A 23,753-nucleotide genomic window follows, 5' to 3' on the forward strand; every position below is an offset into this window, starting at 1 on the left:
GGAAAAACAAAATTTCATTTTCCCCGTATTTTACTTATAAATGGACTTAGTTTTTTTCTTCCAGTTAACATTACATACAGTCTGCAGTTAAAGTTTTTAAAACATTTTTAAGATTCTTAAACTAGCCTGGATTTTTACCAAACTTGGACAGAAGCTTCTGATAATCAAAAGATAGTATCGAGAGGAATAATTTTATTGATTTTTTTCACCATTTTTTATGAGTTTGTGATTAACAGCAAAAGTAGGCGAGACACTGGGTTCCGCGGAACCCTTCCAAATTTTTTGACTATGTAAGCATTTTTTTTTCCTATGACAATTGCAAACAATTCGATGAGGAAATTTGGAAAAAATATATATATCAACAATTATGATAGGCTTTTATTAAGAGACTATTATCTCTAAATTTGATAAATAAATGATGAATCAGGTTGCTTTATAGCCGATACGGGTGTCAGTTGATATTTTGTGGTTTATACGTTGTTTTGTACTATTATTTGTTTGTTTTTTATTTGATTTTTTTGGTGTTAAAGCGCAACTTTTAAGCAACGCTTTTTGGGCTATTTCGTAGCGGCAAGTTTTTATTGGTGGAGGAATCCGGAGTATCTAGAGAAAACTACCGACCTTCGATAGGAAAACTGACAATCCTAGCCAATTGAGATTGGAGTCGTGTGCAGCCGCACGAGCGGGGTTCGAACTCACAACCTCAGTGTTGACTGGCTAGTGATTAAATAAGTAACCTCTTAGACCACTCGTCCGAGGCCCTTGTAATGTACTTCTATATCAATTATCTATGAATTGCTCTGTCATATAGCATGTATTTGTTCTGTATTCCTGTCACGTAATGTTGTTATTTTAGTGGTAGTTTCAACATTGTCATATAAACGAGAGGTTTGGTTAGCCATAAAACCAGGTTCAACCCGCCAATTAGTTTTTAATGTCTTGCACTAAGTCAGGAATATGGCGTACGTTGTTATCTATACTAGTTCAGTTTCTATGTACGTTTGCATTTCTAGTTGTTGCATCTCAAGTGTTTCTGTTGCTCCGTTTTTTTTCTTCTTATATTTGATGGTTCCCTCGATTTTGTTTTGTTACCCAGATTTGCTTCGCTCAATCGATTTATGACTATTGAACGGTATACTTTTTTTGCCTATATTAAAAGAAAAGAAATTAGCCCAGTCTTTTGATTTCTCCTTTCGGTATATTGATGATGTACTGTCTCATAATAATAATAGATTCAGTGCTCACTTACATTTAATATATCCAAGTGAACTTAAAATTAAAGATACTACCGACACATATAAATCTGCTTCATATTTAGGCCTTTTTCTCGAAATGACTACTGATGGTAGGTTGAATACCAAAATTTATGACAAACGCGATGATTTTAATTTTCCTACAGTCAACTTTCCATTTCTGAGTGGCAACATCCCAGAGGAGTGTATGTGCATATGGAGTATATGTGTCTCAATTGATTCGTTACTCTAGAGCTAGCTCAAAGTACGTTGATTTTGTTGAACGAGGAATACTGCTTTCTCAAAAGTTGCTAAGACAGGGCTATGAATCAATCAAATTAAGGTCATCACTCAAGAATTTTTACGGTCGCCATCATGAGCTGATTGACCATTGTGACAAAAGTGTGTAAGAAATCATATCTGATATTCTTCCTCAGTCATAATAACCTTCCATCATTACCGAACTGAACAAAGAAATAATACGACGGGTGCCGTATACGGTGCAGGAAATGCTTACCCTTCCGGGGCATCTGATTTCACTCCCGGTTTTTAGTGGAGTTCGTGTTGTTTCTTATTTATTATTTATAACTGTTGATGTAAATGTCCTTTGGTTTTTTGAGTCTTTGTTTAATCCTTGGTTTTGATTGTTATTGTCTTAATCCACTATTCTCCATATAAGGAAATGTATCTACCATGTCATGGATATAGCAGTGGTTTTCCAATTGTTTGATGTGTTGGAGCTTTTGATTTTGCAATTTCGGAAGGGACTTTTTGCTTAACTTTTCCTTGGTGTTAGGTATTTTGTTATTTCACTTTTTGTCATAACATTGGTAGAATAAAAATGGTTAATTGAACTACGTATTATTGGAACAATCACACAAGCTATAAGAGATTTCGTATACGTATGAGAATGATGAATCAAATATTTTGGATTATAGGCAGATATCCTTATTTCTTAAATTTCGAACTTTGAAACATGAAATTTCCAATAGAAACTGGAAGATGGCAAAACATAGAAAGAGAAAACAGAAAATGTGTATTGTGTAATTCAGATGCCATTGGTGATGAATACCATTACATTTTTAATTGTTCAGCTTTTGATAACTGTAGAAAACAATGTATTGCATTTTACTATAGAAATAAACCAAACACATTGAAGTTTTATGACTTAGTGATTCCAAAAAAATGTACTGCACTGAACGAACTATGTAAACTTATTAAGGAGATCAATAACAAATTGAACTTTTCTGGGTGAACAATTGTGAATGCCTCTATCTACTTTCGTACATTATTTATTTATGTAATTGTTTAGAAATATGTTTAATTATCTCTATACCTTTGTAATTTGGTTTGTGAGAATAAAGATATTTAATAAATACACAAGCTTAGAATATTGTAAAGTGTAAGGATACAATCATCTCTTGAATGGTTGTATTTAAAAATCAGTTTCATTGTCAGTGCATGTTTGCAATAAATGCATTTTTAATTTAGCTTAATTAATAATAGCTTCCTTTAATAGCTATTTCATTTATGGATTAGTTTAGTGATGCAAGGACTTTATTTCAAATTTGCAAAATATAGAAATTGTGATTTAGACATTAGATGACACAACAGTACAATGAAATGTTAAGAAAAGTTTTCTGATTGTGATTATGAATGTAAATCATGTTATATTTTAGCGAGGAAGTATTTTTTTACTTATGTTCAGTTTAAATCATTAAATTCAAAATTTGACTACAACTACATTTCATTTTACAGCCGTTGAAATTTAGGGAAGCAAGATGCCGCCCCCTCTTTTATGGGAAACTGTTGATTGATTATTTAGGGATTAACTAAAGCATAAATGGAGAGGACCACCCTCTTAAGCTATCAGTGCACCCCCCTTCTTTATTAAAATTTCTGGATCCGTTACTGCATCCGATTATGTCAGGGAAATGTTGAAATACAATGCTTTTAAAATATATTCAAAAGTTCCTTTTTCCAATAATCTGAGATTTTAAAACAGTTTATATAGAGTCTAAATAGATTTATATATGATTAAATTTTCATTTTTTGCATTGCTTTGAAATTGTAAGTTTTGTTTTAGTATAAATTGGAAGTATAACGTTAACAGTACTAATGTCACTGCATCAGCAAACTTCATATTAATTTGATTTCACTGTATGTTATAAATTTAACTTCGAGTCAGTTTTCATCACGAATTATTTCAAGTTGATAAATGTGCTTCAGGGCATTTGTAAATCATTCATATAAAATCTTTGTTTTTAACTGAAAAAGGCCTAAACAAAAGGTTAATTCTTTACTAAGAATATGATTTCATTCATTCTTCACAATTAAGAAACACCAAATTTTACAATTTCATTGGACGAGAGCACTTTGCTTTATTCTAAATGTTAAAAAGTCTCAGAGAAAAGAATTGCATACACAAGGTGTTATTGTTCAAATACCTAAAACTAGAGGCTTCCAAGAGCCTGTGTCGCTCACCTGTATCTCCTGTGGTTTGGAAATCATGTAAAGATAAGGTTAAAATCAAAATAGATAGTATAAGATACCCCAATAATGATTGAGACCAAGTTTGGTTTAAATTGGCCCAGTAGTTAAATTAAAAGCAGGTCATCCCAGTGTAGTCTTACAATAGTTACTGAAGACCCCCTTATCATTATTTAAATTCGTGTTCAGAATCAAGAATTTTTTCATAGAAACAATACAAACATTATTCCTGCAATTTTGGCCCAGTGGTTTCAGAGAAGATGATGTATAATCAGACAAACAAAGACGAATGAAAATAATGAGTGTTCACCAGATCCTGTACGGCCTATATGTCAAGTAAGCTAAAATGGTCCAATTATACCTCAGCTCCCGTAAATTAAACATTGTCAAATTACTGCCAGTATTATTCAGTCAAGAAAATATAAGGACAAATAATATAACAGAGTATGCAAGAAATCTGTCAAAAAAATCTCAGACCATTACCATTTCACCTTCAACGGGAGAGTGGCTTGGGAATGTTATAACTTGAAGTCATTGCTGTATGTTTGACAGATATATATCCATTTCATAGGATTAAATAGAACTTCAAATTATATAGACTGAGTTTTATTCATGAAAAAAAAAATATTCAAATCATAACAATATACATTTTCACAACAATGAAATAAATAAAAACAAATAACGATGTCATATATTTATGCATATCAATAGCAATACAAAATGTTATCTTTCAAAAAAGCTGAAATAACATCCATTCAAGTTTGCAATGCAAAACAACAACATCAATTATCCATTTGCTTACATCTCAACATCAAAACTTAACAAATTTAAGCTTAACATTCAAATCTGATAGCTTACAATTCATTCAAAATTAAAAAAAATGTTCATATTTTGGCCAAATCACAGAATAAAATAGTTTTGTTTAACATGTCTTTTCTTGCATATGGTCGATTTAGTTACTATTTATCTTAACAAATAAATTTTCAAACTGAAGTCCCTTCACTCATCATTTTTAATCTGCCACCTGTTCATTATTGATTGATTCATTGATGTGTGCTTAATATCTAGTCCCAATATTTCATGCATATTCAAGACAAGAAGAATAACAATTGATACTATAGGTAGGTTATGGAAGGTTGGGTTTGATTGCGACTAAGGCAGGAAATTTATCTATCACTCGAAAATTAGCTTATGTTGGAAAGGCACCATATGGTCCCCACAGAGGGTTATCGAAAGCTGTGTGTTTGATTGCGACAAAGGTAGGAAATTTATCTTGACACAATGGATGACAATAGATCAGATTTAAAGTCCCCATTCTGACTGCAGATAGCTGTAGAGTTATACATCCAGGGCACCAAAAAAAGATGACCAAATTTAAAAATGCTTTTTCTGTCAATTTTTTCAACTAGAACAGAGGTAGTAAAGGTGACCATATTTTTATACCCCAATCATTCCTTGCATTTCAAAATCCCAGGCAATGCACAAATAATGAATTCACTTACAAATAACTTTCAACCTATCATGCATAATTATTAATTACACAGTAAATTATTAAAAAACGATGTATTGGCCATGTCTGGCAAGAAATTAGCATACTTTAGATTCCTTTATTTTTGTCTGTACCCATTTTCGTGGATTGAGGAATATTTGCATGTTCATTGATGTTCGTGTATATTTAATTCTGTGGATTTGCCCCAAACCTGCATACACTTTTACACAAAATTTGTCGTTTTTGAACATTTTATTTCGTGGTTTACCTGTACCCAAGAAATCAACGAAAATTGGTATCCAAGAAAAATAATAAATCCAAGCTATTAAACTTTAATCAGATTACTGGAAGGACAAAAAATATGATGTCATTTTATTAAATGCAAAAATTTTGGAATCAAAGTAGCAATTTCTTCATAAAATTTAGCAGTTTTGTCTGAAATATTAGAAACTGCTTGGCAACTATGAAATTTTGCATTAATTCTAAAAAAAGCTGATGCATGAACTTACTCGACAGTTTCATGATAGAATTTAAATCCCAAGAATTACAACCTAAATAATTTTTAAGAAAATAAATTGTCAGATTTTTTTTCAGATTATAACATCAACTTTGAATCAAAGCTTGAATATTTCTTTCATTGAAAACTAGTGTGTCAAGAATTTTACATTAAAATGGATCTTTTAAATAACTCCTTCCACATTGTAGATGGTGATGCCATGAAACAAAACAGATAAATGTATTCAACAAGATGATTGAAAATAAATAAGTGTATAAAACATGTACATGTATCTGGAATCTTCAGACACATACATAAGGAAAGGGCACTTTTAATAATATATATATGTGTTTAAATGAATCTATTATCTCACTATAAAATAGGGTAATCATGATAGCTTTAAGTCATTGTGAAATATACACTTGTATACTTTTTTGTTAAAATATATGAAAAAGTAAGTGAACAGAAACTATTTTCTTATACACACATGCACAACATTAAGATGAACTTTGATCAAACTTAAAGCCCAGACTTGGGCATAACAATACATTTTTGAAGTAAAATGAAAAAAAGTTCTACAATGACTTTTAGTAACTCTTTTGATTTATACTATTTTCACAATTATTTTTAAACCCAGATACCACATAAACATGATTAACAAAAAATGATCCATGTTCATGGCTGATAATACATGTAATAATGAAATATGTAAACGTTATGTTCATGTTGTTGTATGATCGATGCTATAGATTTTTTTGAAATGACATGATTATACCTACATTATCTATCCAAATTCTAATATGCCACAGAACTTTATGTAATGTTCAATGTTTAAAATGAAAATAATATATAATTCAGATTAAAGTCATGAAACAAGTGTTTGGTGAAAAATAATATTGTCCAATTTTTGAATCATCGTATGTATTATATCATAAACTTAGTCTTCTGTGCACACAATTTTATCTTTTTTAACGCATCCATATCGTATAATCGTCTTTTTTTTTTCGCTGTCTGTTATGATGTGAGAATATGGCAGCTAATTAATTGTCGTGTTTTGAATCTGTAGTTTACCAATTGTCACCTAGGTAAACAATCAACATAATTTGAAGATTCATATGACTTTAACGTACTTTACACAAAACAAAAATATCTTAAAACATCAATTTTGGGCATGTTGGGTTAACTAACAATTCTGAATTGACAATTGTTTATTTGCATCCTGAATATTAATAAACAATTTATATTCAAATGCAAGATGCCAATTTCAATGTGTTTGACAAAGGGTTCAAAATAACCTTCATCAAGGAACAAAAAATAAAAAATTCAAACACTTAAAGATAAAGAGTATAAAAATTTAGTAAATGGGTGCATGTTGGACATTTAAGTGAAAAATTGTATAAATGTGTAAAGGGTTTCACTGCTGTCAGAGTAAACGTGAAATGTTTACTGCCAAAAAATAACTTAATTTTTTAGAAGAATACTGAAACTACTTAAACATTCTACCTTTTTTTTCAGATCCTATTTCATGATCTTGAAAATCTTCTGTCGAAGTTGTACAACATTCTAGGAAATTATTAAAATGTTTTTATTTAAACACTAGACTGTAATGTATCTAAATGTTACAGGCAAAACAAATTTAATCCATTTATCAGTAAAATATAGGGGGAAAAAATTGTCCAAAGGACACAGGGTACCATGCGCCATACCCACTATAATATTTTCTGGTTCAATAAACTGCAAAATCTTGGTCCAAATTCTACTTTTGCATACATATTTAAAAGTTTAATTAATGGAAATGAGTTTTAATTATCTTTAAGTTGTTTTGACCATTTTTCCATTTTCCATAACAAATTTTCATCAACAAAAAATTCAGCCTGATACAGGATGATCAAATGAATGAAAGCACACATAGACCTATAAACATAATACCCCTCTATTATAGTAGGCGGGGCATACACAATATTCCCTTACAGCCCGTGTATCACAGCAACATTTAATATATTTAATCACAGAAAGTAGGGAACATATAATTAGAGCAATCAACTTAGTACATCTCCTAATATCAAATAATTCTTCAAAGTCACTGGGAGTTCTAAATGTTGCACTTTATTGTGAATCTGCTGACCAAATGACCTTCTGAAAAAGTTCCTACACACTGCTATCAGACGTGGAGGTTCTGAGGCAAACTTTTTCAATAACGCTTGCATGTTTAAATCACGATTTTCACTAGGATACATATCGTCACAAAATACCCAAGCCTCACTATGAAGATTGTAACCAGCTGCTATCAGTAACAACATAATTTCAAAACATCCTCGGTCTACAGCAACATACAGAGGCGAGCGCGGCTTGGGATAAATCTGTACTGCCGTGTCACTTTGGGAATGTTGGTTAATACCTACACTTGCTACTTCCATTTCTACATTAGCGGTTAGAAGTAGTTTTACAATGTCTTTGTGTTTCATGTACACTGCATTCCAAAGAGGCGTGGCTTTGTAGCTGTTTTGGCAATTTGGGTCGGCTCCACATTCCAGAAGTTTTCGGACTCCCTCGACCATATTGTTGTATGCCGCATAATGTAAAGCAGTGTCCTTGTCCTTATCGGCATTGTTTACATTACAACCTAATGGCAATAAAATGTCAATGACACTCTGATGGCCCCCATGTGCTGCCAAGGCAATGGGCGTGTTACCGTCTCGTGTGGGTGTGTCGTGGTGCATTCCTGCCTTGAGCAGAATGTTGACTATCTGATAGTATCCATTCCACGCAGCAATGTGGATAGAGGAATATCTCTGAGGATTACTGACATTAATGTCCGATTTATGATTGACTAAAATCTGAACAATTTTTGTTGATCCTTGATAACAGGCTGTTAAAAGAGCAGTGGTTCCATCACTTGAGGTCAGATTGGGGTCGGCACCAGCCTGGAGTAACATCTGTACAATCTCTTCATTTTCTGTAAAAATATATTTATAATTTTTTTAATACAAATTCTCAAATCCTGTTAATGATTGCAAATAATAAAAGAAGAATGTGTCAAAAACACAAGCGTCATGATAGTAATAATTCAAACCATTGATGATTGATCAGCAAGTTTTCCATTTATAAACTCTCGTATAAAGGGACATAGCCCGTCCATGGTGAAAGTTTTGCCACTCAAATCAAACTCAATCAGTATTTGGTGGTAATAAACATTATGTTTAGAACTAAAGGTTTCATAGCATTTGGTTGATGTAAACTAAAGTTAAGGGTATGGAAAAGCCAAATTCAGCAATTTTTCCATTTATCATGTTAATAAAAGAAAATAACTAAAGATGGGTGAAAGTGACACTATAAAAATTAAATCTTGTGTAGTGTTTGCTGTTATAAATAAGCATTGTCATGATTGTGTATAAGTTTCATAACATTTGGTTGCGCCAAACCGTAGATAGAGAAGGCAAACCAACTTTGGGAAGTACAAACCTAAGGATGGATGGACAAGGGTAACTAGTTGAACAGTGTAAATCTATCATAACCATGTCATGCATGTTCATACATGTCATAGCTTTATCAGTAAATATTCTATTCCAGAAGCATTACACACTGATTTACATTTAACAGGCTATTATTTAAAGTTGGAATTATTTTTAATTATGGAATTTGTTAAATTTTCTGTGCTGGAAATTTTTAATAAATTCCATGTTTATTTGGTATAATAATGTTTTGAGCGGTTCATAACACTTTCCATATGGACCATAATTTGGTATTCGGCCTTTGGTTTCTTTTTGTATCCTTTTTTATAAGTTCTAAAATTTTAACTTTTATTTTGTGGGTTGTGTTGGTGTTAAAATAGTATGAATGGAACAATTGAGTTTTTTGAGAAAAAATTAATACATTTTGATTCACCGTTTACGTGACAGGAAACCAAACAGGAAACCAATCTTTATTTTCTTTATTTTGCACAATATAATTCAAAAGGCATAAATAAACACCATCACTAGTGTTACTTGCTTCATGTTAATATTTAAAATCTATTTTCAATGTTATATTAAAGTTTTTTTTAAACGTGACAGGAAACCATAAGAAACCGAAAGCATTTTTTTAGTTTTATTTTATTGCAAAATCTGCTTAAAATAATCTGAACAGTATACTTTTTCTTAAAATCCATCTTAAATGTAACAGTATTATAAAAATCCTAAATATGTGCTTGTTTTAAAAACAATTAGTACAATTTATTCAGAATTTTCCATATTTTCTTCGTTGATACAGGATACCATAATCGTTGTATCTTGATGTTTTGGCCAAAAAAATATATTTATATTTGGTTTTGAAATTCCAGTTATATAAAATTTATTCCAAATCATTGGCAATGTAAAATTCTTTAAATCCAGTAAAGAAAAACACTTTTAACTTGGAATTAAAATCTTTAAAATAGGCACCATGTGATATTTGTGACCTGTACACCATCTACATGGTTTCCACATTTTAACCTACTTTAGTGGGCTAAAATCAATAAAGTACTTCCTTTCAAGTCATGCCTGGTAAAAGTTTACTTTTCCTTTGACAAGTTTATTGCGTTTCTGAAAAGTGTTTGCAGAACATGAATAAAAAAAAATAATTAAAAATTGTGACAAAGTTACCAACTTTGTACATTCCTAGTGTAACGGTATATTAACATGCATTTTTCATTTAATTATCTTTATTCACCTAAAATATCCAGTAATATTTACTGCTGAAGCAAAATCAATCCAACGAACATCGGCACCATGATAAGAGACGTAATTTCGATTGAATTTTCCAAGGACCCTTTACATCGTTATTGGGAAACGTAGTGTGTTTAAACGTCGGTCAAATTTGAAATCGATTTTGTCAAGTCATTGGGCATTTATTTTCACACAAGATCGTATGTAACATTATGCACATAGGAATAATAATAGACCCCCGGCGCAATCTCTTTGAAAATTGTATTTTCCTTTTTTAAACAAGTCGAAACAAGTCTACAGATTATGATTGCTAACATCCCGTTGGAAACAAAAACAATGTTTAGAACTAGTATATCGTATGTCCGGTTGTAAGGGCGTGATCACATGTTAGTCACATGTTTCACGTATGACCGGAAATGATTAGAACTCAAGGACAAAAACAATTTTAATAAATAACTGGACTTCTGTTTCGTGTGAAATGTAACGCATAACGATAACGTCATTTTCTTACTTAATTATTACGAAGATCAAAACAAGAATGTAAATCATCTCTGATTTACCTGTTTGAACATCTCGCGAGAGTTCATATTTGCATATTGTTTTTAAGAATTCTATTACAACAAAGCAGATTACATCATCTAAAATTTGCGTTACGAAATCGGACACAAAAATCACGCCACTGTTCTTACATCTGCTACATAAATACTTATAGTTCTCGGCATTTTCTTCTCACTATTCTTATTGGTCGATGTTCTTTGTTATTTGAAAGCAAAAGTTACGAATTTGCCGGTGACGATTATCTATAAATCAGTCAGCGTTATGCTCTTCGGAAGCAAAAAGTAACGCGAGAAACGACACAAAAATACGGTTGTAGAATCTTTGAAATTCGTATATTTCAATTTTTTTTCTAGGGAAGAGTAGCATACACTTGTATGTTAATAAAAATAATGGCATCTTTAGATGTAGTTACAACTTTTCTTACAGTAATTCAAATTTTATCACTTTTCTATAGTTATAGGAAACGGAGCCCAATAGCAAATTATGGTCCATATAATGTATTTTGTATTGATAGTGTTGTGCGCGGCACAGTACATTCTATTGAAAATGTACTATCTTCTTTGTAAAAGAAAGTGTTGTGGGCAGCACAGACCATTGCAGTACAGAATAAGCATGGAATTTACTAGAAATTTCAAGCACAAGTTTAAATAATAGCCTGTTATTTTTTCTTCTTATTTTTAAACCTGCTTTTCTAATCTATTATTAAAAATTCAAAAATATTCAACATGGAAATGATGATTTTTTTTTAATTTAGCACTTTATAAGTAGAATTTAACAGTGCATACACAGATTTTATTTAAACAACTCTAACACATGTTTATACATACCAACATAAGTAGCAAAGAACAATGCTGATTCATGTCTCCTGTTCCTAGCATTTAGATTGACTCCTTTTGATATTAACTTTTTAACATAACAAGCTCCCCTGACGGTACCTAACATCAATGCTGAATTCCCCCGATCATCTGTCACATTGGGACTGGCCCCAGCATCCAGTAACATCCCAAACATCTCTTCATCCACCAAATGCATTGCCAAGATTACTGGACCTTCATTACTACTGTTCCGAATATCTAAATCAATATTCTTCACTTTCAACAACTTTTCTACGATGTCTTTAAAACGACTGACCATTGCTAAGGCCAGAGGGGATACTTTATCCGGATTACTCTGGACATTCACATCAACGTTTTGTGATAATAAAAAGTCGACAACATCAATTTGATGTTTCTTCACTGCAAAATGAAGTGCTGTCCTTTCATATATACTTGTTCTCACGTTAAGATTACAACCATACTGTTTCAACAGTCGGACAATATTCTGTAATCCCAATCCAGAGGCTATGTGTATCAAACTTAGTGATGGTTTGCAGTCCCTGAGTCTACTTTCATCACTGGAATGACAATGGCAAATTCCGCTTCGAATATCGTCCAATAAAACATCTAACAAAGCCTCCACTTGACTTGTGCTGTCTGGCAGTGAGGCGTAAGGGAAGGATTCATATATTTTGGCACATGTACATGTTTGATCAGTTTCTATAAAATATGGAAACAGTTAAATATGCAGCATTACAAAAAGTTCATATTAATTTTGATACATACCGATACACGTTTTATAAGAACATTATTGCAGAAAACTCCCCAAAAAAATATTTGTCATGTTTATTTTATTTTTACTTTACAGTTTGAGTTTTGATCAAGCTAAAGTGAGTCCCCTGTTATTTTCCACATGTTTGTTCCTTTGGTCTTCATGAATTGATGTCTCATATGCTCATTGGGAATGATATCACACTTCATTTTTAGCATTTTGATATTACATTTATATGTTTCCTCAAATTTATATAAAAAAAAAAAAAAAATAATTCAATTATTTTCCAGGTAGAAAACAAAAATAAATATATGTAATAAAATTATGTAGAAAAAAAAGAAGGGGTTAGTGGCCATAATTCTATAATGGCAACCTATGGATAAAACTAGAGAATTTCAAATATTTGGCAAAGAGTCAACAACAAAATGAGTGAAGCTGCTTCAGTTCTAATAGATGTTCAAAGCAATAGCAGATATATCCTCCTGTCATGGCTTTTAGTGCTATTGAGAATGCTTTAAAATTTGTGACGTCACAATTTCTATTGAAAAAGCATGCATAGTACCAATTCATATGACATTCAAAAACATAAGATCTGACCATATAGCAAATATACATTAACTCACAGACCAGTCACAATCCTTATAACTATATCATGTATACACTGCTTACTTTAAAAAAAACATGGATAACCAGATGCTCCGCAGGGCACAGCTTTATACGACCGCATAGGTTGAACCCTGAACGGTTGGGGCAAGTATGGACACAACATTCAAGCTGGATTCAGCTCTAAATTTGGATTGTGATTAAATAGTTGACACAGCATAGGTTTTGGACACAGAATGAATGTGGTCTAATGAACTTAAAATAAATTTTTTTGTCTTTGAGCAATCACTATGCTGTTGAATATCAATCCTCTCAAAAAAATGTTTGAAGAAATTTTCTTTTTATTTATGAAATCTGAAATGAGAAAAATTAAACCCCCCCCCCCCCCCCCACCATTTTATTTTCACATCCCCCTTTCCCTTTTTTCAAAACTGATCTCAATTCAAGTTTCTAATGGAGTTTGCAACAATAACTACTCATTTAAATACATCATAAAATATTAAAAGTAACAAAAAGTGCTTGTTATCACTGAATGGTAAAGAGTGTTTTAATTTATCAGTTGGTAGTAAAAGTGAATATACATTGTGCATTGTATAAAACAATGATTTAAGTTGATTCAACTACTATTCTGGACAATGAAAGATAACTCCAATCAATTGAAAATTTCTTGCTATTGCACAATATTGTGCAATTAGATATTTCTTGCTATTGCGCAATACTGTACAATTGAAAATATTTGCTATTGCACAATACTGTGCAATTGAAGATTTCTTGCTATTGCACAATACTGTGCAATTGAACATTTTTTGCTATTGCACAATACTGTGCAATTGAAGATTTCTTGCTATTGCTGAATACTGTGCAATTGAAAATTTCTTGCTATTGCACAATACTTAATATAATAATTTTGGATCCTGATTTGAACCAACTTGAAAACTGGGCCCATAATCAAAAATCTAAGTACATGATTAAATTCAGCATATCAAAAAAGCCAAAGAATTCAATTTTTATTAAAATCAAACTTAGTTAATTTTGGACCCTTTGTTATTTAATGTAGACCAATTTGAAAACGGGACTAAAAATTAAGACTCTACATACACAGTAAGATTTGGTATATCAAAGAACCCCAATTATTCAATTTTTGATGAAATCAAACAAAGTTTAATTTTGGACCCCGATTTGGACCAACTTGAAAACTGGGCCAATAATCAAAAATCTAAGTACATTTTTAGATTCAGCATATCAAAGAACCCCAAGGATTCAATTTTTGTTAAAATCAAACTAAGTTTAATTTTGGACCCTTTGGACCTTAATGTAGACCAATTGGAAAACGGGACCAAAAATTAAGAATCTACATACACAGTTAGATCCAGCATATCAAAGAACCCCAATTATTCAATTTTTGATGAAATCAAACAAAGTTCAATTTTGGACCCTTTGGGCCCCTTATTCCTAAAAACCTGTTGGGACCAAAACTCCCAAAAGCAAACCCAACCTTCCTTTTATGATCATAAACCTTGTGTATAAATTTCAAAGATTTCAATTTACTTATACTAAAGTTATGGTGCGAAAACCAAGAATAATGCTTATTTGGGCCCCTTTTTGGCCCCTAATTCCTAAACTGTTCAGACCTCAACTACCAAAATAAATCCCAACCTTCCTTTTGTGGTCATAAACCTTGTGTTTAAATTTCATTGATTTCTATTTACTTATACTTAAGTTATTGTGCGAAAACCAAGAATAATGCTTATTTGGGCCCTTTTTTGGCCCCTAATTCCTAAACTGTTTGAACTAAAACTCCCAAAATCAATCCCAACCTTCCTTTTGTGGTCATAAACCTTGTGTCAAAATTTCATAGATTTCTATTTACTTAAACTAAAGTTATAGTGCGAAAACCAAGAAAATGCTTATTTGGGCCCTTTTTGGCCCCTAATTCCTAAAATTTTGGGACCAAAACTCCCAAAATCAATCCCAACCTTCCTTTTGTGGTTATAAACCTTGTGTTAAAATTTCATAGATTTCTATTCAGTTTTACTAAAGTTAGAGTGCGAAAACTAAAAGTATTCGGACGACGACGACGACGCCAACGTGATAGCAATATACGGTCGTATAATAAAAAGGATACCTCTCTCCAAATGAGATGGAAGAATAATCATGATAATGATGAATTTATAATGGTAGAATATATAGCATATATGCGAAAAACACATAATTAAAAGATGGCAGAATATATATATAATAGAGGGTTGAAATGGAGGTACCTTCATGATGGAAAAAGGTAAAAATTCTTGCCAAATGACGTTAACAGTAATTTTTGGTGTATGTCGATAAAATGTACACTTTCATTTAGATGATTGAAAAAAAAAACCTATTTTGGCAAATCATGTTGATTTTTTTCCAAAAATAATGGTATCCATAATTATTTGAGACCTCTGATGAATTACCACTAGGATATTTTGATGAATCACAGTATAATTTCAACCAATTTGACATCTACTTTAGCTGAAAATGCCCATTTGACAGCCTTAGAGTAAAGGGCATTCATACCTCATAATACCTACCAATAAATATTTCCAAGTCTAAGATATCTTTGTGTTTGTCCAATAACTTCACCGTGTCTTCGCTTTCACCGTCCATAACAATCTGTTCAAATAGCAGAGCCTGTATGTGTCTGATATCTATAAATAGATTAAAAAAACAAGGTTAACTTCATATCTATAAATAAATTCAGATAAACTGGGTTAATTTCAGTACACTGCTCTTTTCTAGTAATTGAATGTAAGTATTGTGGATATTCTATCGACTTTCAGTAACTTTGCACCATGTAATAGTTTAAAGTCTGAGAGAACATGATTTATTTATTATTTTATATTGGCTTTAAACTAGTTTATGCTAACTGTGAGTTCTCTTAGATCAGTACTTGAGTCTTTTAGGTGTATGTTCATGATGTTAGTTGTTTTTGGTGCTTTAAAATTTGAATTCATGCTGATATTGTATAATTCAGAAAATATTTTGTGCATTTATCATTACAATTTTTTTTAATATATACTGAACAATATAAAATTGAGAATGGAAATGGGGAATGTGCCAAAGAGACAACAACCCGACCATAGAAAAAAACAACAGCAGAAGGTCACCAACAGGTCTTCAATGTAGCGAGAAATTCCCGCACCCAGAGGCGTCCTTCAACTGGCCTCTAAACAAATATATACTAGTTCAGTGATAATGAACGCCATACTAATTTCCAAATTGTACACAAGAAACTAAAATTAAAATAATACAAGACTAACAAAGGCCAGAGGCTCCTGACTTGTGACAGGCGCAAAAATGCAGCGGGGTTTAACATGTTTGTGAGATCTCAACCCTCCCCCTATACCTCTAGCCAATGTAGAAAAGTAAACGCATAACAATACGCACATTAAAATTCAGTTCAAGAGAAGTCTGAGTCTGAACAATATGCATGACTAATTATTGCGATTTCAGGAAATTGTCAGAATACGAGTTCTTATGCATTTTTTGTATTCATAAAAATGACCTTAAAGTGCCAGCAACATACATATCAGTATAATACATGCACTTAATTCAGTAAAATTAGAAGCTGCTTCTTTATTGGACAAAAAAAATAAGACTTTTCACATTACCAAATGTAATGAATGTGTAAAACAAGAATTTTTCACAAAGAGTTTACTCAGTTTCTTTTGAAAATTGCTGAAATGGCATGGTATAAATGCTATATATACTTTTCATGCTTCAAAGATTGAATATATTAAGGTACAAATGTAAAAGATATATATTATTCACCTGTATCAGACCTTTTTGATTCTTCATCCATCTCGTCTTTCTGAAAAAGATTAATATGATAATCAGTTAATTACATTTCTTTAAAAACATTTTCTTATATTTTTTTATTTTCCCCGGAAAATTAACACAGCTGTGTTTATAAATTTCCTGTAATCTTCTCCAAAAGTATACGTCAACCATGTCAACAAGTAATTCTTACAGCACCTTTAAACATTGTACATGTTGTAAAATGCTTAAATTCTCTGGTTTATATAATCAGAGTTCAACCTTAAAGCTTTTACAAAAATGTAACTCAAAAACTGACCAAAGAAATCTATTGTAAAAAAGCGTTAGCAACTGCTCAAGGCCTTCAAAAATTGCTTCCATATCTAGACAAAGGAGATTTGCATTGTCCATGAAATTATGCTTAAATTAAGTAAAAATATTTTCGACAGACAATCAGCATGATCAGTTATTGGAATTTTATCAATTAACTGGAAAATTGAAATCACAGATCCACTTCTCATGAAATAATCTCTTTTTATTAAATCTATCCAAAAACACCATGGAATAAAAATTAATTTTGAATGAACCCCAGGACATGCAGATGTCGGAGGAAATAAAATAGCTGAAAAACTAGCTAAAGAAGAAGCTAAAGAGGCAAATCAAATTGAAAATGAAGCTCATATTACAGGTACTAAACAGGATATCAAAACAGCAGCAAAGATTTTAGTCAATGCTAGTAAATAAAAAGTGGCAACATCGATGGGACAATTCTGATACAGGAAGGTTTTATTACAATTTCCACCAAAATGTCAACAAAAATCAACACTTGAATTATCCAGATCATAAAACAGCAAAAAATATTTGAAATTTAAGATCAGGATACTACCTAAGAAATTATCAAAACAAAATCAAGTTAAACATAGATCCCAAGTGTGAATGTGGTCAATTAGAAACTGTGGAACATTATTTACTATTTTGTGAAAATTATGAAGAGGCTAGATAGAAACTTTTATCCCCGGCTTAGTATATATCTAGGATTTTGATTGGTTAACACACGTCGTTACAAAATCCATAGCCCCTGGGTGTTGCTAACCCATCTCCCCGGAAGTTGCTAACCATTATCCTGGGGAACTTCACCCAAGTTTTCCTTAGTTCCATGATTGCTCCTAGTGAAATATTGAAATCTGTAGATTATCCATGATGTTTGTAATTAAATATTTAATTCATTAACGATTTTGTCCTATTATGACGATCGTTTACACTCATTTCATTAAATGCATCACTTGACTGTCACATTTTCAAGGTATGGGACTACTGACCTAGCTATGCAAATTACCAACGTTGACGTCACACCATCTATGGTGTAACACTCACAACATTGAGCGCCAAATTTGACTCAATCCAGTTTCTCTGTCTCCGTATTAAAAACGTCTTATATTTGACTACCTGTAGGGTTCTACCAAAGGTAGTACCCTACACCCCGTAAAAAATATGTAAAATTTCCAAATTTCAATAAAACTTTTTGGATAATGAAAAAAAACGTTTTCGCGTTACACTTTGTACCCGAATTTCCATAAAACTCGCCCGATTCGGACTATGACCGGGGATAAATTAGTTATCTACGTTCATATTCGTAGATATGGATATTTCAACACCCTTCAGTACCCTGTACACCCTTCGGCTACGCCTCATGGTGTACTGGGATACTTCAGGGTGTTAAAATATACATATCTACGGATATGAACGTAGATAACTTATAATACATGAGATTATTAGTTACATAGTGTGCTAGTGACCTAATACGGTATATATGGGGTCAGTAAATTCCATATGGGGTGAGAGCGAAGCTCGAATCCCCATATGGAATTTACTGACCCCATATATACCGTATTACGTCACTAGCACACTATGTAACGAATTTATCTTACCGACTATCTTAATGTGTGAAATTAAGACTAGTGATTCTCAAAATGAGCAAGTCTTCAATACTAAGAAAATATTTCCATTGATCCTACAAAAACAGATGCCAACAATAACGACTTGTAAGGTTTAAATGTGTTTTATGAATTTGTTTTAATCTTAATCATCAATTTCTTCGTCTGTTGGAACTTTTAAGAATTTTTCTCAGTACCGTTTTGTTTTTACAAAGGGACATAACACCATTACTAACCGTGTATGAAATAAGCCCCGCCCCCTTCTTACCTAATAAGGAATATAAAGGGACGTAACTCCACTACTTACCGTGTATGAGATAAGCCCCGCCTCCCTACTAACCTAATATCAAATATACACGGTTTGCACGCGGACGCTTTTAACCAATCATATTCCTGGAAATGTATAGGAGGTAAGATAAATTCTTTAACCATGTTAACACAGGGTTGATATTATTTATTTAGAGCTTTTATTGTCAAAAGAAAAAACGACAACTACTCCGTCTCTTATGAAACACTATTGCAATTGTTGGGTGACTTTATTTGCGAGTCACACAGTTTTGATTAAGATCGCAACATTATTATTTTTTCTAATTTTTCTTGTTAAATGATAAACATGATAAATGTATATTTTTTTAAGAACAGTTGCCACAGGTCTATAAGTAAATATTTGAAGTACATGTGAGTTGTTTACCAGAGTGAAAATTGTACATGTGAGACTTAGTATTTATGTAACAGCAACTATGTTCCGTCATTTACTTTGTTCAAGTGGAACTTTAATTTTCAACTAGTTATTTCATTCCGATGGAACTTTCCAACTAGTTGTTTTATTCCGAGTGCAGTCGAAAAGTTCTGGAATAAAGTATCTAGTTGAAAATTCCTGGAACGATGTTGCTAGTTGTATAGTTCTGGCGGAACAGAAAAACTAGTATACCATACTTTGTCCTTTTTGTAGAAAGAGGGGGAAGATAAGTATCAGTACATGTATAAGTAAGAGCAAATCATTAATTTACAAGAATATCCAACAAACTATAAAGGGGTTTCTTTGGGGACAAATATGAAAAAAGGGGCATGGAACTTTATTTTTAGGGAAATAATGAAAATTTATTTAAATTTTGATGTACTGAGGGGGGAGAACAAACTCCCCCAGCAAAATTGAAGTTGTATTTCATAGCTCACAGTAAACGGAATAAGTTGCATTAATAAGCATTATCATACAAATTTAGTATTCATAGTGCCTTCAAGAGAGGGAAAAATACCCCCTCCTCATGTGGGTCTTTGTATCAATTCTCCAAATGGAACTTTGTGACTGGTTGCTTAAGTTCCGTTGGAACTTTTGGGCTAGTTTGTAAGTTCCGGTTTTGATTTATTTGCCATGGCTAGTTGATCATTGTTGATAAGTTCCTTTTGACTTATGTAATCAGTATCTTTGCTTCCCTTTGAAAGCTTAAGGTTCAAATATAATATGTTGTGCTTTTACTTTGCATCAATTTTCCAAACAGAACTTACTGCCTGGTTGATAAGTTCTGTTGGAACTTTTGTGCTTGTAAATGTTAGTTCCAGTTTTGACTAATTTGGTAGAAAGGAACTTTCCAACTATTTATTATGTTCCTTATAAACTTTTCAACTAGTCACTTTGTAACGGTGGATTTTTTAAACCAGAGGAAGAACAAAGTAGCTAGTTAAGGAGGCTCGCGAGTATAAGATTTTCAGAAAAAAATTAAACTCTAATTTTTCATTACAAATTTTATTTATTACCTTTAGTAGTTTTTACTTTATCAAATGGTACAAAAATCATTCCAAAAAATAAATTTGTGTTGGCCCCAGCTGACTTTTAAAATTTAAATATCATTGAAAAAGCTCCAAATTATCTCCCTTAGGTGCAAAAATGCCATATTTTGGCATTACAATTGAAATGAATCTTTTTTAACTCATCGGTGACCTTTATTTTTTATTGTTGTTTTCAAAAAAGCTGTACATAAACATGATAAACTAAATAATTTTAAAATTTTAGCGATTTCTGTAATTTAAAGTTCTTTTTTTATTTTGATATAACCGCTATTTCTCCTATTAAGTTCCAACAGAAAAAAAGGCTGATTGTGAGCGTAAATAAACGGTGACCCCATTTTTTTATTTCATTTTTCTATTTATTTCATTTTTTTATTTCATTTTTCTATAAAGTATAAGATTATGAAGTTCATTTATAGAAAAATATAGAGAAATCCTATATTAAATAAAAAATTTGATTTAGACCCGCGAGCCCCCTTATATAAGAAGTTCCTCCAGAACTTTTCGGCTAGTTAGTTCATTACGCCAGGAACTTTCCAACGTCAGAACAAAAGAGCATTTGCATTTACAAGGGGGACAATCCAGTGTCAACAGCGACACCTACAGAACACAAAATACAGAAAGCTTAGAAATGCAGGGTTTTTTTCTGAAAAAAAAATCTTTTCTTTTCATGATATCATGATTATGTTCAATCTGTAAGAATACAATGTACGTCGTAGTTACCAAATTATTCTGGATTTTATACAATGGGAGTGATGGCGCCATCTATTTACTGACTTTTCTCGGGAGCAGATTTAAAGCTCTCTACACTTGTTCCGCAAACAATAGTGTCATTCTCTGATAATTTCCCCAAAACAGATAACATAAACAAGTAAACAAAGTGACATCTGTCACATAATTTATGTCTCTTCATGTATAATTAGAGACATAAGTTATCATCACTGACAATTTTCTTTTATAATGTAAAATTTATGCAGTACTTTTGGCCAGAACAACAGACGTGACAGAAGTCTGAGAACATGAGATAATTTGAGAACAAAACAGGAATGAATCATTAGATTTCATGTCTATGTTTATCTTTTAAAGCTTTTCATTTTACAATTCTGAAAAAAGTGTGATACATCGGTAAATATTTCTTGTTTTTATCTGAAAACAATTACCACTGTTTGTTAACAACTAAGTTATATGGTGATCAAAGAGAAAATCAATTCCTTGTCCGAAGTTTATCTGGTTTCCGGGTTACACTAATGACTGGACCGAATGACAGGACCGAATGACAGGACCAAATGAAAAATGCTAATAACTTTTTCATTTCGCAAAGGATTGATCTCCAGTGGCGTAGCTGGGTCATTTTTACGTGTACGCCCGAACCTTGGCGAGGGATATGAAGGATTCCAACCGCTCAATGTTAAAGCACCTGCTGGTAGTGGGTTCAAAAGGGAAAGCTACCATAATGTTTCCTGTCAGTAAAAAATCATTGATAGCAACATACTTTTGAATCTAAATGGTTTATTTGTTTTGGTTAAATTTTGTAATATGTTAACTTATTCATCGTGTTAAACTGGAAACTAGCTTAATGGTCATTGGTTTTAGAGAAAACGTCCAAACCAATATTACTTTTAAATAAGTTTAAACGGTGCCATGAGTGAGCATACAATCGACAAAAGCACCTTTTAATGAACACGAAAAAAAAAATTCTAAGAGGAGCAATATAAAAAAATTCTGGAACACCTAGGATTTCTTCCCACAAAAAGTGAATCAATTTATCATTCCTTTAAAGGGATTTAAAAAAAAAATCTAAAATTTTCTTTTGATATTTTTTTCTTGATCTGGAATATTTCACGACAATCTATGAAGGTTTTATAAATTGAGCATGTAAAACAATTAATTGCGTAAAGAAGAGTTCTGCTATCTGTCTATCAGAAAAGAACAGAAAAATGAACGAAAACAAATGCTTTCAAAATTTTAGCTTTAGACATTAGTCATAGAAAAAGCTTCTTAGGCATTTTCATAAAATTCGATGAAGGTTCGACAAGTAGTTAATGTAATTGAGAAATAACAAAATGTAAGCCCAAACTGCGACCACTTATTAATTGCAGAAAGAAATACATTTTGTCCTTAAAATGCGGGAAAATAAACGATATAATATCATTATTATATTCCTCTGAATACTCTTTTGATCATAAACAGTTTCTGTCCAAACTTTCGTAAAATTTCACGGAGAGTCAATCAAAAGACTTTATCCACATTCGGAACCTAAATATTGACGCCGCTTTGTCTCGCTTTTGGGACATAAATCACAGGCTCGACAAAAATACAAACAGCATATCGAATCTGAGCAGATAGTGAATTGCTTTAGATATAAGAAAAGTACGTAGAATTCATAGTAGATTCAGACTTACAAAAGATTCGAACAAATATATTAAATGATCTATTTGAGTAAATTTAGTCCCTTTTTATTCAAAATTACAATCCATTGAAAAAAGAAGCACAAGGCTGATGTGCTTTTGACCAGTTTTTCTTATTCTATGTCGATTATTTTTTTTTATTTTCAAAATTCAAGTGTACGCCCGGGCGTTTTGACGTAAACGTAGCTACGCGCATGATCTCAAATTTGAAATATAATAAGATTTCATCATTTGATAAATAGATTTAAAAAAAAAATTAAAAATTTTTGTAAGAAACTTTAGAAAACGTGACATGACCAACTCTGATAATGACAGGACCAACATCGAGAATGACAGGACCAAATCAAATTGCTAATAACTTTTTTGTTTTTCAAAGGAATTATTTCAGATTTGAAATATAAAATGGTATAAATAAATAAATAAATAAATAAATAATCTTTATTTCAAGAGGATGATCCCATTAGTTAAAACTAATCTTCCTGAGAGTCCTCAAAATAATAATAACATATTTATAAGTACATAGAGTATTATAAAGTTATATTATACACAATATACAATTGTATTTAAATAATAATGAAAAAGCATATTAATTTGCACAATTGATGAAAAATTTGTAACATTTTGTTTTAAAAGATACAAGTGTATTACTCATTTTTATTTCATTTGGTAAACTGTTCCATATTTGAGAACCTGAATATGTAAA

At 31.7% G+C, this 23,753-nt stretch overlaps 1 protein-coding gene across 1 annotated transcript; it reads right to left on the reverse strand.

Moving 5' to 3' along the window:
• Positions 1-4,312: 4,312 nt before the first annotated feature.
• On the reverse strand, positions 4,313-21,878 carry LOC139515912 (ankyrin-3-like). Its single transcript, XM_071305671.1, has 5 exons — positions 21,803-21,878; positions 16,939-16,978; positions 15,699-15,815; positions 11,775-12,482; positions 4,313-8,663 (listed from the first exon to the last, which is right to left on the reverse strand). The coding sequence occupies exons 2-5, from the start codon at positions 16,967-16,969 to the stop codon at positions 7,747-7,749; spliced, it is 1,773 nt and encodes a 590-aa protein (XP_071161772.1). The 5' UTR covers positions 16,970-16,978; positions 21,803-21,878; the 3' UTR covers positions 4,313-7,746.
• Between the last annotated feature and the right edge of the window lie 1,875 nt (positions 21,879-23,753).

Source organism: Mytilus edulis, chromosome 3 (assembly GCF_963676685.1).
Source record: "Mytilus edulis chromosome 3, xbMytEdul2.2, whole genome shotgun sequence".
Taxonomy (NCBI): Eukaryota; Metazoa; Mollusca; class Bivalvia; order Mytilida; family Mytilidae; genus Mytilus; species Mytilus edulis.